General features: G+C 49.5%; 1 protein-coding gene across 4 annotated transcripts in view; it reads left to right on the forward strand.

Moving 5' to 3' along the window:
• The window catches only part of Gas7 (growth arrest specific 7), a 230,518-nt gene extending 221,283 nt beyond the window's left edge, over positions 1 to 9,235 (forward strand). For all 4 annotated transcript variants that reach the window (XM_027946796.2, XM_027946793.2, XM_027946799.2 and 1 more), the window contains 3 exons: positions 1,214 to 1,293; positions 2,651 to 2,749; positions 3,414 to 9,235. In XM_027946796.2, coding sequence (XP_027802597.1) covers positions 1,214 to 1,293; positions 2,651 to 2,749; positions 3,414 to 3,527 — 293 coding nt within the window. In that variant the 3' untranslated portion in view covers positions 3,528 to 9,235. The remainder of the gene's footprint in view (positions 1 to 1,213; positions 1,294 to 2,650; positions 2,750 to 3,413) is intronic.
• Positions 9,236 to 15,610: the final 6,375 nt, after the last annotated feature.

A 15,610-nucleotide genomic window follows, 5' to 3' on the forward strand; every position in this document is an offset into this window, starting at 1 on the left:
AGGTGACCGAGGTGGCATTGCAACATCAGAATTCAGTCTTCTCTTATTCCAAAGGCTCTTTGCTCCTTGCCATTTTGCCAGACAGCCTGCTACTCAGAAATTGCTGCCACTCCTTTTTTGCTCCTTTTCCCTTTCCTCCTCTCCCTCATGTTTTGCAAGGCTGCTCGAGGGAGGGCATCCAGATCCTCCTGGGGGCTAAATTTGAATTCTTTATCACCATCGTGGCCACCATAGCTGACGTTAATACTTTGCTATCTTTGCGAATCTCTATTCTCAAAGCATGTATTTGCATAGTTAATACTTTGCATGTATTGGCATAGTTAATGAAGGTACAACTGATACCCATTTTATAGATGTCTTCATCTTCATTTCTGCTGGGGCACAGGCAGGCTAGTTGACATGTCCAAGGTCACACAGCTAACCCATAGTGAAGCTAGGCTGACATCACAGGCATTCTGATTCCAGAATCCATGTTCTCCACTGGCATTATTCAGAAGGGTCCAATTTCCAGTCCTGCAATGATTAGGAAACTGCATATTAGGAAACTGATTGCAACTACATTGCATTTCCATCAGATGAAATGCAGATGTGTGCCAGAGCACTTGCTCCTGCAACTATAATTTGTGCAAGCATCACCGTAGGGTCTGCTGAAAATGCGATTTCTGGCCCCATTGATCTTGGACACCTCCTGGGATTCTGCATTTCCCGCCAGCTCCCCGGGGAGAAGGTTACGGATACTGCTGGTCCGTGAACTTTGTTTACATAGCAAGGTGCCAGGGTGCTAGTACACTGAGTAATGTTTGCAATTACTTCATAGGTTGCTCTTATTCTAAATATTTTATAAAATGTTTTAAACATGCATATGGTTAGAGAAAGTGATACACTAGCCATCAAGATTTAATAGTTATATTTGTTCAGATCTCTCTGTTATGAAAGAAAATGCTACAGAAGGAGCTCATTCCCTACTGCTCATCCTATCTCCCCAGGTGGCTACTCTTCTGAAGTTTGTGTGTAGCACTGTGATGCATGTTTTGGTGTTTTTGGTTTTTTGGTTTGGTTTGTGTTTTGTGGTGCTGGGGATCAAACCCAGGGCCTTAGACATAGTAGGCAAGCGCTCTGCCATTGAACTACACGGGGAAGGCAGTGCATTGCGGTGGGTTTGTGTGTGGGATAGTGTGTGACAGAGCATGACAGAGGCCACTGGCTCTTCCAGGTGATGACCTCATGCGTTGTGTGGACCTCTACAACCAGGCGCAGTCCAAGTGGTTTGAAGAGATGGTGACCACCACTTTGGTATGTGATCAGAGACACTTGAGCATGCCAGTGACAGGGACTGGCGCTCAGGGAGCCCTGGGTGGGTGGTGGGAGACACAGGGTGGGCACGGAGTGGAAGTGACCATAAAGTGGTCACTATTCCAGGGTTGGGAATCAGAACTCAATCTGGACTTGTCTGTGCATTCAGATCCCTAGTGTCTCCTGTTGTATGAAATCAGCCAAAGGCTGGGTGTTGCTGTCACCTCCTTGGGCTGTCTACTGAGGGCTTAGGATCAACCAGAAACCTCCCTAATTGAGCAGAGAGTGGCCCTGTTAGTAGAGAGAGACAACTCCCCCACTCCCATCCCACCCACTCACTGGAGATCCTTAGAAGGCATGTGAACGGGTGTGGTAGGAGGAGCCATGCAGGGAGAAGGGGGTACTCTGACCAAGGCGGCGCTGAGGATCGAACCCAGTACCTCACACGTGCTAGGCGAGCACTCTGCCTCTGAGCACAGACTCAGCCCCTGAGTATTTCTTATAAAGGGGCAGCATCTCCGTGTTGGTCAGGAGCTGCTGGAGTGAAACAGTGAAGTGTGGCTGGTACTTTGGCCAGAGGGGAGAAGAGACATCATAGCAGCTACTCATCCCTTCATCCTACTGCCCAAAGCCACCTGCCGTCCCTCCTACAGCCCTGACCGGCTGGCTTCCCCAGGTGTCAGCCCACCAGGGCAGATTAAAGGCCTCTCTACCAGTGACCTGTTTTACCCCCTTGTTAATCTCCTAATTAAGTCCCCTGCTTTATCCCCCTTCCCGATTAATCACCTGGACCGTGACCTAGTTACATATAGAGTAACAGTCTGATCCCCTAAATTCCAGAGACACAGAATCATCTAGACACTGAAGGACAGGCCTTTTCCACTCTTCCTTTGATGATGGCTGCTCCACTCCTGCCCCTGCCTCTGGTCCCTGTTCTGCCCCATCAGGGTGCTAGGGCTGGGGCTGGGCTTGTAGAATCGGGAGAACACGGTTTAAATCCTGCTCTTCCCATGGTTCTGTATCTCCTGGGGCATGCGGTATTCCCTCTCTAGGTGTCAGTTCCCTTGCTCAGAAATCTCGCAGAATTTTAAAATTGTATCGAGAACAATTACATACGGCATGGAAAGCTTTTTGAACCTTGCTTTTTAGGGTAAGCTAGTAGCTGCTCTCATAACCTTCACCTTCACCCTAGAGATGGGCACCCTCCTTATTGGAGCCCAGAAAGTCAAGTGGCGTTGGGGTTCAGCAGCCAGTGACTCGTGCATTGGGGTACATGGTGCCTTGGAACCTGCTTGGTGGGAAGGTCCCAAAGTTAGGGGATATTCTCAGAGGTCTCTGGTCTTGTTTTCCTCTGCAGGAGCTGGAGCGGCTGGAGGTGGAGAGGGTGGAGATGATCCGGCAACATCTGTGTCAGTACACACAGCTGCGGCATGAGACAGACATGTTCAACCAAAGCGTGAGTTCCCCACCCTGGGGCAGAGACTGACGAGACCCCTGGGGGTCAGGGGGACAGCCACGGCAGGTTAAGTGGCTGCTGCAAATGAATCATTTCTGAAGCAGACAGTGGGCAGCTGTCCCTGCTTCTGAGTCACGTCTTGGGGTAGATTTATCAGGATTCCTGGATGTCCATGTGATGATCCATCCTGTGCACATGAAGTATGCACAGGTGAGCTGTTTACCCGAAGAGAGAGAAGCTCACCATATTTAAAATAGCTAAAGATATCATTGCCTCCCTGGGCAAATTTCTTAACCAAAATGAGACGAAAATACAACTTCTAGAAATAAAGTACCTAATGCCAAAGTTGCATTTGTTCTATTCTCTGGTGGTGGGTATGGAGACGCGTGGAGGAAAAGGTCACAGGCTACTGAGCCTCCAAGGCGTGCTGCCCTCTCAGCCAGGCCTGGGCTCTGCAGGATACATGGTCAGGACCGGTTCCAGGCGCTGGCTCTCATAACCCTCTGCACACTGTGACCCTCAGATAGGTTTCCCGTGGGGCCCTAGAGCGTTCTAAAGACACTGCTCTGAACAGAGCTTGGGCAAGAGCAGCAGGGTGCAGAGGAAACATCCCCAGCTTGGCCCTCACCTTTGACAGTGTCCCCTCTTTCTCTGTCCCTTGCAGACAGTCGAGCCTGTGGACCAACTGCTTCGAAAAGTGGACCCGGCCAAAGACAGAGAGCTGTGGGTCAGAGAGCACAAAACGGGCAACATTCGCCCCGTGGACATGGAGATCTAGACACGCCTGTGCGGCCCCGGGGGTCCTGACCCAGGAGAGGGGCTGGGGGTCCCGTGGAGAGGGGGTGGTGGCTCCCGCTGGGTGAAGCTGCCCTCCCACCCACTCTCCTGTCCACTGAGGAGAGAGGAGAGAGCTGGCAATTCCAGAAGGGTGATCTGGGTGGCTCAGCTGGGGAATCCCAGATATTCCCAGGCCAAGAAGACAGACCCCGCCCTTGTCTCCAAGACTGAAGCCCCCCCCCAAACCCCGTGCCATGCTTGTTGCTCTGAGAACAAACTGAGGCTGGAACTTTGTGGTCCCTGCTGAGTTCCATAGGGGTGGCCGTCACATACTTTTGCCCTTGGATGCCCCAAAGCCCATCCTTCACCTGGTCCCTTTATCTCCGGGGCTTTGGAAGATCAGGGAAGGGCTGTCTCTGCCTCCAAGCCAATGTCAGGATCAGAATCATGGATAGAAGGCGCCGTCAGCTCAGCCTGCACCTAGACTCCTTTACGGCCCTCTCTATTTTTCTCATTGCATTCTGGGAGCCCAAATCTGGCTTTTCTTGGCCACTTTTCATCCCCGTGGGTCTTGGGAAGGCCTGTTTTCTGTCTTCCCTGACCAACCCTGCCCAGAGAGGTCAGGATGGAACTACCTCATTTGGCAAATTAGCCCCAAGTCGGAGCATTGAATCACGGTTCCCATCAGATCAGGCATTGGCTCTGAAGTCTCTGGAAATCCCCATCCCTCCATTCCTCAGCTGCTTTCTCAAGGCAGTCCCCACCCCCACCCTGCCACCCCTGCCCAAAGTTCTCTGCCAGGGAGACCTCCTTCAGCTGTGTGCATGTCCAAAAGCTTTGAGAGATGGAGATGAGCCAGAAACCACATGGGGTCTGTCTCCCATCATGTCCTGTCCAACACGGGGCTACCCTGACCCCCACTCTCCCAGGCTGCCCACCAAGGGCTTAATAGGGCTAGGTCAGTCCCACATGGGAGACAGGTTAGGGCAAGTCTTTGTCAGACTCCATCTGCTTATGCAAGATAGGGTTTGGACTGCTGTATGAGCATTGCAGACTCTCTCTCCTTGCTATCCAGGTGTGTCCTGCCACCTGGACCTCCAGCTCCTCCGAACTTTCCAGAGCCCGCCAGCACCTCCTTTCCCTCTGTCCATCTTCCCTGGAGAAGCCTGAGCCAAGCGTGACTTGGGAAGCTTTTCAGCACTACCCCTGGGTTCAGCCCGCCACTTTCTTTCTCGACTACAGCAAACACCATCTCTCCCCCATCTTAGCCTAGAGAATCAGCCTGAGGGGGCTGGGAGAAAATATTGACCCAGTGAGCAAGGAACAGCTTCTAGCCAGAAACCCCTGCTCTGAGAGGCCACCTTTCTTCATCTTTTCCCTTGATGGCTTTCGGCTTGACCCTTCCATCTCCCATAGGGGCAGAATTCTATGAGCCCAATTCACGGATCTTTCCCTCCATTTTACACTGCTAATAATGGATGTTAATCTTGAATCTTTCAGCATCTCTTCCATTGAATTAGAATGGCTTTCTCATAGTTTATTTTAGAAAGATGTTCAATATACTAAAGCAAACCAGATCTTGTCACTTTTTTTTTTTTTTTTTTTTTACTAAAACATCCCAAGCACAAAAGCCAACGTGAAGGTGTTCACAAGCATGGAGGGGGTGGGATCTGTCCAGCATAGGATGGAAAACCACTCCTTTTGCATCCGGGCTTGAACCATGACACCAGCTACCAATTTTAGGATATTTCTTGGCTTCTCACTCTAAAAAATGGGTGCTAGTGGTAATTGCTTTGTGGCTTAGTAAACTATAGATGATTTTCAAACATCAAAGCCAACAGCCTGATAATTAACAGATCTTTTGGGTGCAATGTGGCTCCTGGGCTTTGTCCTCTTATTCTCTCATTTGAGGGTCCCCAAGTCCTCTGTTTGTTCCTGACGTGGAATGAGCTCTCTGCTCCTTCAGGGTAACGCTAGTTGGCCAAGCCTGGGCCAGTCCATTTTCTGAGGTCATCCTTTCCCCTTGTCCCCTGGCCACCTCCTCTTAAGCCTCTTCACATACACCTCTTGTGCCCTCGGATGTTCATTCATCAAACATTTAGTAAAAGCCAAGCAATGTGCGGAGATCTGAAGACAAAATGCTGCTCAGTCATCAGGGAAGCCCTTGAATCTGTTTTATATAGGTTTATCTTTTCCCTAGGGGCCTGGCCTTCAGTAACCTTGACATTCACATAGAAGTACTCTGAAACAGTACCTCTGTTTCAGAGGTACTGTCTTGGTTGGGCTGACATTCACTCGGTTTTTTTAGCAAATGCTTAGAACAAGCCCAACATTGTGCCGAGGAATGAAACAAATTGTGTGGAAGGGTGGACACTACCACTTCTCTGTGTAGACAGGCAGATGTTTAGACCTATCTGGAGAGGAAGAACATGGCACTTGGGTGGACAGCAACACGATCTTGATCACCTGGTCGCCAGACCCTCATAGCCCATTTGTTTTATTGGTTTTTAGTGACTCATTGCTCTGCAAATAGAGAAAGTGAAAGCCAGGGACACCATGACCTGACACAGAATTACGAACAGGGCTGGAGCTGAGTCCAGGCCCAATGTCCCAATTAAAAAGGGACCCCTCCCCCTGCACTGCGAGTAAAATCAGGATCAGGATGAAGTCTAGAAAATCTAAAAGTGCATTTGGAGTCACAGGCACACCATCTGGGTTGTCTTTGTTTTGTGGTGGGGGGATCAGCACCCAGGGCCTCCCACGTGCTGGGTGAGCACTCTGCCATTGAGCCACATCCCCGTCCCTGTGGTCTTACTTGGACATAAGTCTCGGTACTTAAGGTCGTGGGAGGATTTGGCTGCTTTATTCGGAGTGGGTTTCTGAGAACAGATCAGTCCCGTCCCCGCCCCGCCACCACTGGGGGATTGAGGCACTTAAGTTTGCTCTGAAATCCTGATTTAAAAGAAAAAAATATATTTCTAAAATGAATAGGTATTCAAAGTGAATCCGTTGCCATGACAACCTCCAGGAAGAGCCACTTGTTCCCCTTCATTTTTTTTTCCCTAGTGCTTTTGAGTAGTTCTGCAATGCACAGGCTATTTGGACCAGGTGGAGGGTGGCCCCAGGCTCTGTCAATGGAACTACCCTGTGCCTCCTCTCAGTGTCACTTGTCAGGGCTGATTAATGACTGAGGCAGACAGACCCTGTACAAATTCATGGCCAGGATTTTGTTTTTATTCCCTTTGGGGGGGGAAAAACAGTCAAATTACTAGATCAGTGGACGGGTGCATAAAGATCTTGGCTGAGCCAAAGTCCCTTCTTGGAAATATAAGCCATAAAATTCAAAGGTTGTCAAAGACCTTCACACCTTCACTTCTTTAGGTGATTTTATTTCCAGCTGTGAAGTAGCCTTGGCAAGGAGAATTTGGCACAGGAATCGAAAGACCTGCTTATTATTACGTAGGTAGGGGACAGCACTTCCCATGTCCAGTGGGGACCAGATCAGCGGACAACTGGCTGAGCCTGCTACCACTGAATGCCCATAGTCCTTCCCACCTCCACCAAAGCTCGGTGCCACCTCCTGTTTCCAGGAAAATTGAGCTATAATTGACAGAGCAAAATTCACTTTTTTTCTTTAAAGTATACAGTTCTGAGAATTTTTTGACCAAATAACAGTCTTGTACCCAGCGCCCGCAATCAACATAACATTAGCATCACTCCTGAAAGTACTGCATATCCCATTGGGGTCCACTCCTTCCTCCCACCCCTGATCCAACAAACCCTGATGGATGTTCAGACCCTGTTATTTTGCCGTTTTCTGAAAGGAAGTAGGATCACATGGACGTAGGTTTGGAATCGCCCATGTGTGCGTGTGTCTCAGGAGCGTGTCCCTTTCCTTTGCCGAGTGGTTTCCCCTACCCAGGTATCCCACACTGCTTCCTTGTTCATAAAGTGAGTCATTTACCCTGGAAGTTCGTGGTCCAAGAGCTTCACCTTGTTTGGATCACTGCTTCCCAGGGCTCCCAAGTCTCCTCCAATGTCGGCTCCACCCATGAGTTACCCACTCACTGACCTTTCTGGTTCTACCAGTGATATTTGATTTCTACCAGTGCAGGAAGCAGCCAGGAATTGGAGGGGAAGTGGCAGGCAGGGTCAGTCAGAATCGCCTCCCACCTCTGCTGCATCTCAGATGAAAGATGTGCTCCCTCTTGGTACCCTAGCTTCAGTTCCATGGGTTCCTGCATTTATTGAACATTGAGGCCTCCAGAGGCAAGTGGAAAGAACAGAGCTGAAAGGCCAGGACTGGCCTCAGGGCACATCAGGACCTTTCCCTGGAACTGTTGCCCCACCTGCCAGTGAGCGTACTTGTTTTCGATGATCTCTCAGCCTCCAGCTACTGTGTACCCTCCCCTTCCCTTCTTGTTTCTTGTTCCATGCCCTGTAAACATGATCATGCCGAATCCCAATGTCACCTGCACAGTTGTGCAGAGAGCTGCCTAAACTCCTCACAAGGGGACACTTCCCCATTTAGACTCCAGTGCAGCGAAGAGTTTCATGAGCTAAGAACAGAATGGTTCCTCCTAGGACTAACCTGCACCCCCCAGAGAAAGTATTAAGTGGCTACCTTCAGGGTCTGTCCCTAGGAGCCAAGACAGGCATGGAAGACAGAGCCACCTCTGTCAAGTCCTTGCTGTTGCTGACGTCTTTCCCAGCTGGTGGTCATATTGAGCCTGCCCTGTGCCTTTGTCCCGATAGGTGGTGGCAGAGATAGGACCAGGCGTGGCCATGGCCAGGCGGTTGGTGACCACACCTCTAAGCAAAGCCTTGGTCATGGGCTGCTCAGTGAAAGGTGAGCCCTAGAGGGCAACTGGGAACCTCTCCATCTGAATTGGGGACAGTGTTGGATTCAGGCCAGACGAAGGTCAGGGCTGAGAAGCCAGAACTCAGGGTCCCAAAGTGGGAGCCAAGGCTGCTGAGACCCTCCAGGGTTGGGTTCTGCCTGGAAGGACTCTCCATACCTTCCGCCCAGGAGCTGTGGCTTTCCTGAAGGTGAGGGGCCCACTCCTGGTGCTGCAGGTCAAGGTGGGTCTAGGAGAGGACAAAGACCAATGGAGGCTGGGCATGGCTCTGGAGGACCTGGATCAGACAAGTGTCTTGGGGTGGGGGTGAAGACCTTTGGACTCCCTTGGTGGTGCTTGGGGACATTCGTACATGATAAAACATACAATTCCTGTATGTTTTTCAGGGGGATTTCTAGTGGATTGCATTGGTAGAAGGTAAATGGTCAGGACCAATAGGCTCTCTCATGGGGACAGTATGACACGGGGACAGAGAACGAAAGCCTACAGTACTAGAGGAAGAGTCAGGGCTAGCCCTGCCCTGCCACCTCCTTTATCCTGAAGCCTATTCACACCCCCCATCTGGACCTCTGTGTACTCATTTGTCAATGGGGCGCTTCTGTCCCTGCGGCTCCCTCTGCAGAGGGGCGCTCTGGAGTAGCGGATCTCACTCAGCCACGGGGGGGCCCAGAGACGGACATTCCAAGGGTCTCCAGCCATCCTGGGAGATGGTCCCCAAATTTGCAACTCTTTCCCCTCCCTTAGGAAGGCGATGACGGGAGGCACGCCCTTCACAGACACGAGCACATCAGCAAACCCTGCGAAAGCGGAATTTTCTAACAAAATAAACTTGCTTGTTTGGTCTGTTTTCTGTAACTTTTGCTAAATACTTTATATACATTTTTTGATGTTAAAAAGCTGTGTCTCCTGCCAGCATTTCTTACCCACCCCCACCCCCACCCCTGTATGAATGTGTTTACTTCCCATTGTATATCCTTCCATCCTCTGGCTGCCTAGATCAGTAAATAAAATTGATGTAATATAATTTATAAGTAACACTGTTGACACTCTGATCCCGATGGAGGCTGTAACGCGCCCCTCTCCAGCCCCTCCCCACCCCCCCCCCATAATAGCATTTGTGTGTATTAAAGCTGAAGAATTAAATGTTTAAATTTAAAGTTTAAATTTCGAACGTGTTTGCTATATATAATCGCCCTGCGTTATTATAAAGCCTTTTCAGGAAGTTCAATACCATCTCATTTCCACCGCCCCCCGCCCCTTCAGTTCTGGGTGTACACTTGAGATGCTTAGATTCATCCCATGTAAAATAAACTGTCCAGAGACACTGGGTCCTGCCGGGTGACCCTTCTTCCTCGAGGGCTGCTGCACTCCTCTGTGTGCCTGGCCTCAGCACTCCCCCAGGGCTCTCAGGGTTGGTGATTGTTTGTCTCCTGATGATCTAGCAGGTGGATGAAGGGTACCTGGATGTTGATGCCCGGATGTAGACTACACTGTCAACTCCACCTCCATTCCCCTGTGGGTTTCAGCCAGCTGCCTCCCTTCTGGCTCTGGGGCTGCTGGTTCTTGAATTATTTTTCCCCTCTTCATCCATTCATTTATTCATTCAATAATCATGGAGCATCTGTTATATGCCAGACATTGCTCTGGGCTCTGGGAGCACAGGAGAGCCTTGCTCTCATGCAGCTAATGTGTAGTGGACAGGGACGGACAAAACCCAGAGACCTGGTATCTGTGTTCTCATGTGGGTGCAGAAGATGTTAAATGTGATTGGAAAAAAAAAGAACAGGGCAGGGTGAGGGTGGGTACACTGCAATATGAACCAGGAGGGTTGTTGAGAAGGTAGCATTTGATACAAAGCAGGGAGACCCAAGGAGAATCCTGGCAGGTTGCTGGGTGGGTGGAGGGGGGGATTATTCCAGGCAAAGGAAATGACCAGGGTCAATGTGGCCAGCGTGGCTGGTGCAGAGGGAGCGAGAAGAGAGTAGATGAGCTCAGGGAAATGGCGGTGGGATATAACAGGAGCTGTGGGGCTGTGCTGGCTGTCACAGGGCTCTAGGGGACACGGGCAGCCACATGCAAAGCCGGACAGTGGCAGAGGCAGGAAGAACTTTTAGAAGGGACAGGAGATATCCCTTGCAGGGGTGCTCACCATGGGGGTGAGGAGAGTAGTCAGGTCCTAGAGGGAAGGTAGAACCAAGGCAATGTCTTGACAGGTGGGAGAGACGTGGCAGGAAGAGATGTGCTCAGGATGACTCCAAGCCTTGTCATCCCAGCGACCAAAAGGATGATGGCCACGGTCAGCGGGGGAGCATTCTTCCCTAATCTGTCTCCCCATTCCTTTTTGCCCTCTCTGTGCAAACGTTCTGAAGTCCCTGATTCCAGGCCAAGGGACAGGACAGTCATCTTGTCCTTAGCTTTACAGGAGGCCAAGGCTGAGCTCCTGCTTCTGAGCAACAGGTCTAGCCTCTGGGCAGCACTTGTTCCTTTCGATTCAGGCAAGGTGGCCCAGGGGAGGCACACATTGGAGGTTCTTTGCCTGGAGACAGGGCCTTGTCCCCAATAACAGCAGCCAGGGGTCTTTAGGGTACCGGGAGAGTTTACGGCCTCAGCTCAGACTTAACAAATCCATTCACAATACATCATCTCCAGCAACTTGTTTGGCTAAGGAGCATAAGCTCTCCCTCTGATAGAAGATGTTTATGCAGGTTTTCAAACAAACCTCCAGGTCATGACCCCCTCACTCTGAGCAGCATCAACACAGCTGCCTGCAGCCCCCTCCCTGCCCCCGTCCCCTCCTGTGGGGGCCCCTTCTGGGTACGGAAACCTGAAGAATGTGGACTGTACCAGGATGCTTCCAGCTCCTTCCTCTTTGCCCCTGGAATGGGGACAGGAAGCCTGGGGGCTCGGGCAGACTTCCACTTACCCCAGGGCCATGGAACCTCTTGCCCCAGCTCCTCGTCTGTAGAAATGGAGATTCTGCCTGCCTCAGCCTCCTGGAGAAAGAGGCAGCTGTAGTTTAAAGAGCCCAGAACCAGGAGCTGGCAGACCTGGGCTCTCCAGGTTGCTATTTAGCAACCGTGTGACCCACAATGGAAGACATGCCTTTTGGAGGTTTCTCACCTGCGACAACTGGCCTTGCCTTATACATAGGTCTGATGGCACCCCGGAGGCTCTTCTGATCACCTCCTACTCGTGGCATAGAACACGGGCCCCAGGCCCCTGGTTTTGCTCCCTTTCCACTCCCCAGGGATGCATCAGGCCACAAGGAATCTCTCCATGTGAACATGATTCCAATGTGCAGCCTGGGGTGGGCAGGTGGGCTGATTGGTTTTCAGGTTTGGTGACTGTCCTGTTTCTAACTACTCTTGAGATCAAATGCCTGCTGTAGTAAAGGTCTAGAAGAGAATCGGCTCTTATTAAGAAATAGCTTTCTCTCCCAAACTTGTAGGAAAAACTGAGTTCACACAAGCACACACTCGCTCCTCACATGAAGATTCCCTGGGAAATACTCTGGAACCACCTCAGGAGGTGTGTGCAGGAGGGATGGGTCAGCACTTCCGTGCTTGACCTTCTAGGTTCTTCCTGAGCAATGTCAAGGTGGGGGCTCTGGTTTGGAGAAGTGTCTCTCAAAGGGCCATGTGTTAAGGCTTGGTCCCCAGGCCTTGGCACCCTTGGGAAGTGGTAGGACATTGAGAGAGACCTAGTGGGAGAAAGTTAGATCACTGGGGGTGTGACCTTGAAGGGGATGTTGGGACCATGGCCCCTTTCTGTCTGTCTGTCTGTCTCTCTCTCTCTCTCTTGCTTCTTCCACCATGCCCTTCCACTGTGATGTGTGTCTTGCTACCCAGAGCAATGGTGCCAACTGATCTCGAACTGAAGCCTCCAAAACTATATACCCAAAGGACTTAAAAACAGCATACCACAGGGACACAGTCACATTAATGTTTATAACAGCATAATTCACAATAGCTAAACTGTGGAGCCAACCTAGATGCCCTTCAGTAGATGAATGGGTTTAAAAAAGTGGCATTTATACACAATGGAATATTACTCAGCATTAAAAGAGAATAAAATCATGGCATTTGCAGGTAAATGGATGGAGTTGGAGAAGATAATGCTAAGTGAAGTTAGCCAATCCCAAAAAAACAAATGCCAAAGGTTTTCTTTGATATAAGGAGGCTGACTCATCGTGGGGTAGGGAGGAGGAGCATGGGAGGAATAGATGAATTCTACATAGGGAAGAGGGGAGGGAGGGAAAGGGAGGAGGCAGGGGATTAGCAAGGATGGTGGAATGTGATGGACATCATTATCCAAAGTGCATGTATGAAGATACGAATTGGGTGTCAACATACTTTATATACAAAGATATGAAAAATTGTGGTATATATGTGTAATAAGAATTGTAATGCAAAAAAACCAAATTACATGTATAAAGACATAAATTGGGGTGAACATACTTTATATTAAAAAATATGAAAAATTGTGCTCTATATGTGTAATAAGAATTGTAATGCATTCTGCTGTCGTGTATTTTAAAAAAAAAAAGAAAACTATGATCCCAAATAAACTTTTCCTCTTCTTACACTGAGTATGTCAGGCATTTTGTCACAGTGACCAAGAGCTAACAGTGGACCTGGCAGGTGGCCTTTCCCAGCAGTGAGGACCCACTTTCCCCTCCAACTCCTGTTAGGTAATAGGGTGCACATCCCACTTACCTGCCTGGAGACTTTGGGACTTCTCCACTAGCAAGGAGGAGACAGCTCTCCCATCCTAGGGGGCAATGCTGGGGTATCACATGTAGAATCCCATATCTGTGGATTTAGGGGGCACCATCCTCCTGGCCTGTGGATGAGTTCCTGTCCACCTTCCCATATACCTCAATGTGTCCCCTCCAATGTTCTCAGCTAAGCCCAAAACACTGCTGACGTACACTCTGGGTGACAAGAACTCGGGGACAAGCATGCACATGAGGGTCCTGTGGTGTCCTGTGCTCACACTGAGCTGCTGCAGTGGCATGGGTCCTTCCTATGCCAGCTCCGCGCCTCTGGCCACCTCTTCTATTATTCGCTGATGTGTACTTTGCCCAGCAGCTCCCAGCGCCATGCTGGGCTGCAAACCAGCAACCTGCAGGCTGAAACTGAACCACCGAAACACTGTGTTTGGCCCACACTGTGATTTCTAAAAATTTGGATTAATTGCCAACACTTAAAAATATGGTAATGACATTTTAAAAATCTGATTTATCTCTAATTAAAAAATCTTGCAACACTGGTTAAAAAATACTCAAACTTAGTTTTTTACACACTCACAACCCAGGTCATTTCTGTGACCCCGAAATGGGTGGGGATTTCTCCTCACCATCAAGCAAGAGGTCAGTTCTTCAGCAGACACCAGCTGGACACCATCTAATCCAATTCAGCTCGGACACTGTCCATCTGGGGATAATGCCAGGTCCCACAGGGTGAGGGCTCAGTCCCTCAGAAGGTCCCATTTCAGGCACCAGTTTCAGGTTGAGGCCTCTAAAACTTATTGGGGATCCCAGACCCCCTCTTTAGGGTTGATTAATTAGCTGGTGTGGCTCACAGAACTCAGGGAAACACTTTGGTTTACCTGTTTATTGTAAAGGATATATTTCAAGGATCTGTACAAGCAGCCAGAGGAAGAAATACTCAGGGAAAGTTCTGGATAGGCTCACCACAGGAGCTTCCATCTCTGTGGATTTGGGGTACACCATCTCCTGGCACATGGGTGAGTTCTTGTCCACCTTCCTGAGTGCCTCTATGTGTCCAGAAGCCCTCTACACCTGTCCCTTTGGGTTTTTATAGAAATGTCATTATATACAGGTGGAGAAACTCAGCCAGGCCTGTCCCTCCAGGTTCTTCTAGGCTTCTCTGTGCAGCTTCCTTCCTCCCAGGTGTGGGCAGGGCACCTGTGGAAATGGAGGTCTGTGATCTACTATCAAATAAGGGAAGTCAGAGGATTTCTTTATGGCCAGCGCTAAGACGGAAAAGCAGGAGAAGATGGAAGGATATTTTTAGTTTCTATGATCTGCCTTGTAAAAGAGAAAAATCTAGTTTCTACAGCCAAACTTACAGAGAAAAAGGAGCAAGTGAAAGGAGGTCAGGAGAAAATGAGAGAGAGAGAGAGAGAGAGAGAGATGGTTTTTTTTTTTAAGAGAGAGAGAGAGAATTTTTTTTAATATTTATTTTTTAGTTTTCGGCAGACACAACATCTTTGTTTGTATGTGGTGCTGAGGATCGAACCCGGGCCGCACTCATGCCAGGCAAGCACGCTACCGCTTGAGCCACATCCCCAGCCCTCGAGATTGTTTTTGAGGCCCAAAGCATTCCAACATTGTTCTATTCCTTTAGAAAATAACAAGAGCTTTGGAAAGTATGAGCCAGGAATCATGAACAAAACCCCGCAAAACGCACATCATGATGCCACAACTGGGTCACCATCCCATATGACCACAGTTGAATGGCCACATTCTGTGTGTGACAAAGCCCTCATTCCTGCTATTGTTTCCCTGGTCCCCTGGTTTTGCTCACTCACCACCTGCTGGCAGAGCCTCCCTGTTGCCAGTGTCATTTTTGATCCTGGTTGTTGACAAATAATAACAAAATTCATGCAGATGCTGGCTTCTCAATTTACAGTGGGGTTACATCCAATAAGCCCATTGAAGGTTGAAAATATGATAGATAAAAAAATGCATTTAGCACACTTCCTAAACATCATAACTTAGCCTGGCCTGCCTTAAACCTTCTCAGAACACTTACATTAGCCTATCTTGGGCAAAACCCTCTTCTCTCCCTCCCTCCTATCTCTCTCCTCCTCCCACCCCGACCCCCAGACCTCTGGAGGGGAACTGAACCCAGGGTCTCTTTACCACTGAACCACATCTCCAGCCCTTTTCTCATTTTTCCATTTTTGAGACAGAGTCTCATAAGTTGTCCAGTCTGGCCTCGAACTTGCCATCCTCCTGCCTCAGCCTTCTGAGTAGCTGGGATGGCAGGCACACACCACGGAAGCTGGCTAGTGTTGAATATTTCATGCAATTTATTGAATACTGTATTGAAGGTGGAAGCCCGAATGGCTGTCTGTCTGGGTACACTTCTGCACAAACGTAATGTCAAAAAATTGCAAGTGGAACCATCATTAAGTCAGGGACCTTCCACAGGTGTTCACCACTTGCCATGATAGGGGTTTGATCTCTTTGAAGCGT

Source organism: Marmota flaviventris, chromosome 17 (assembly GCF_047511675.1).
Source record: "Marmota flaviventris isolate mMarFla1 chromosome 17, mMarFla1.hap1, whole genome shotgun sequence".
Lineage (NCBI taxonomy): Eukaryota > Metazoa > Chordata > Mammalia > Rodentia > Sciuridae > Marmota > Marmota flaviventris.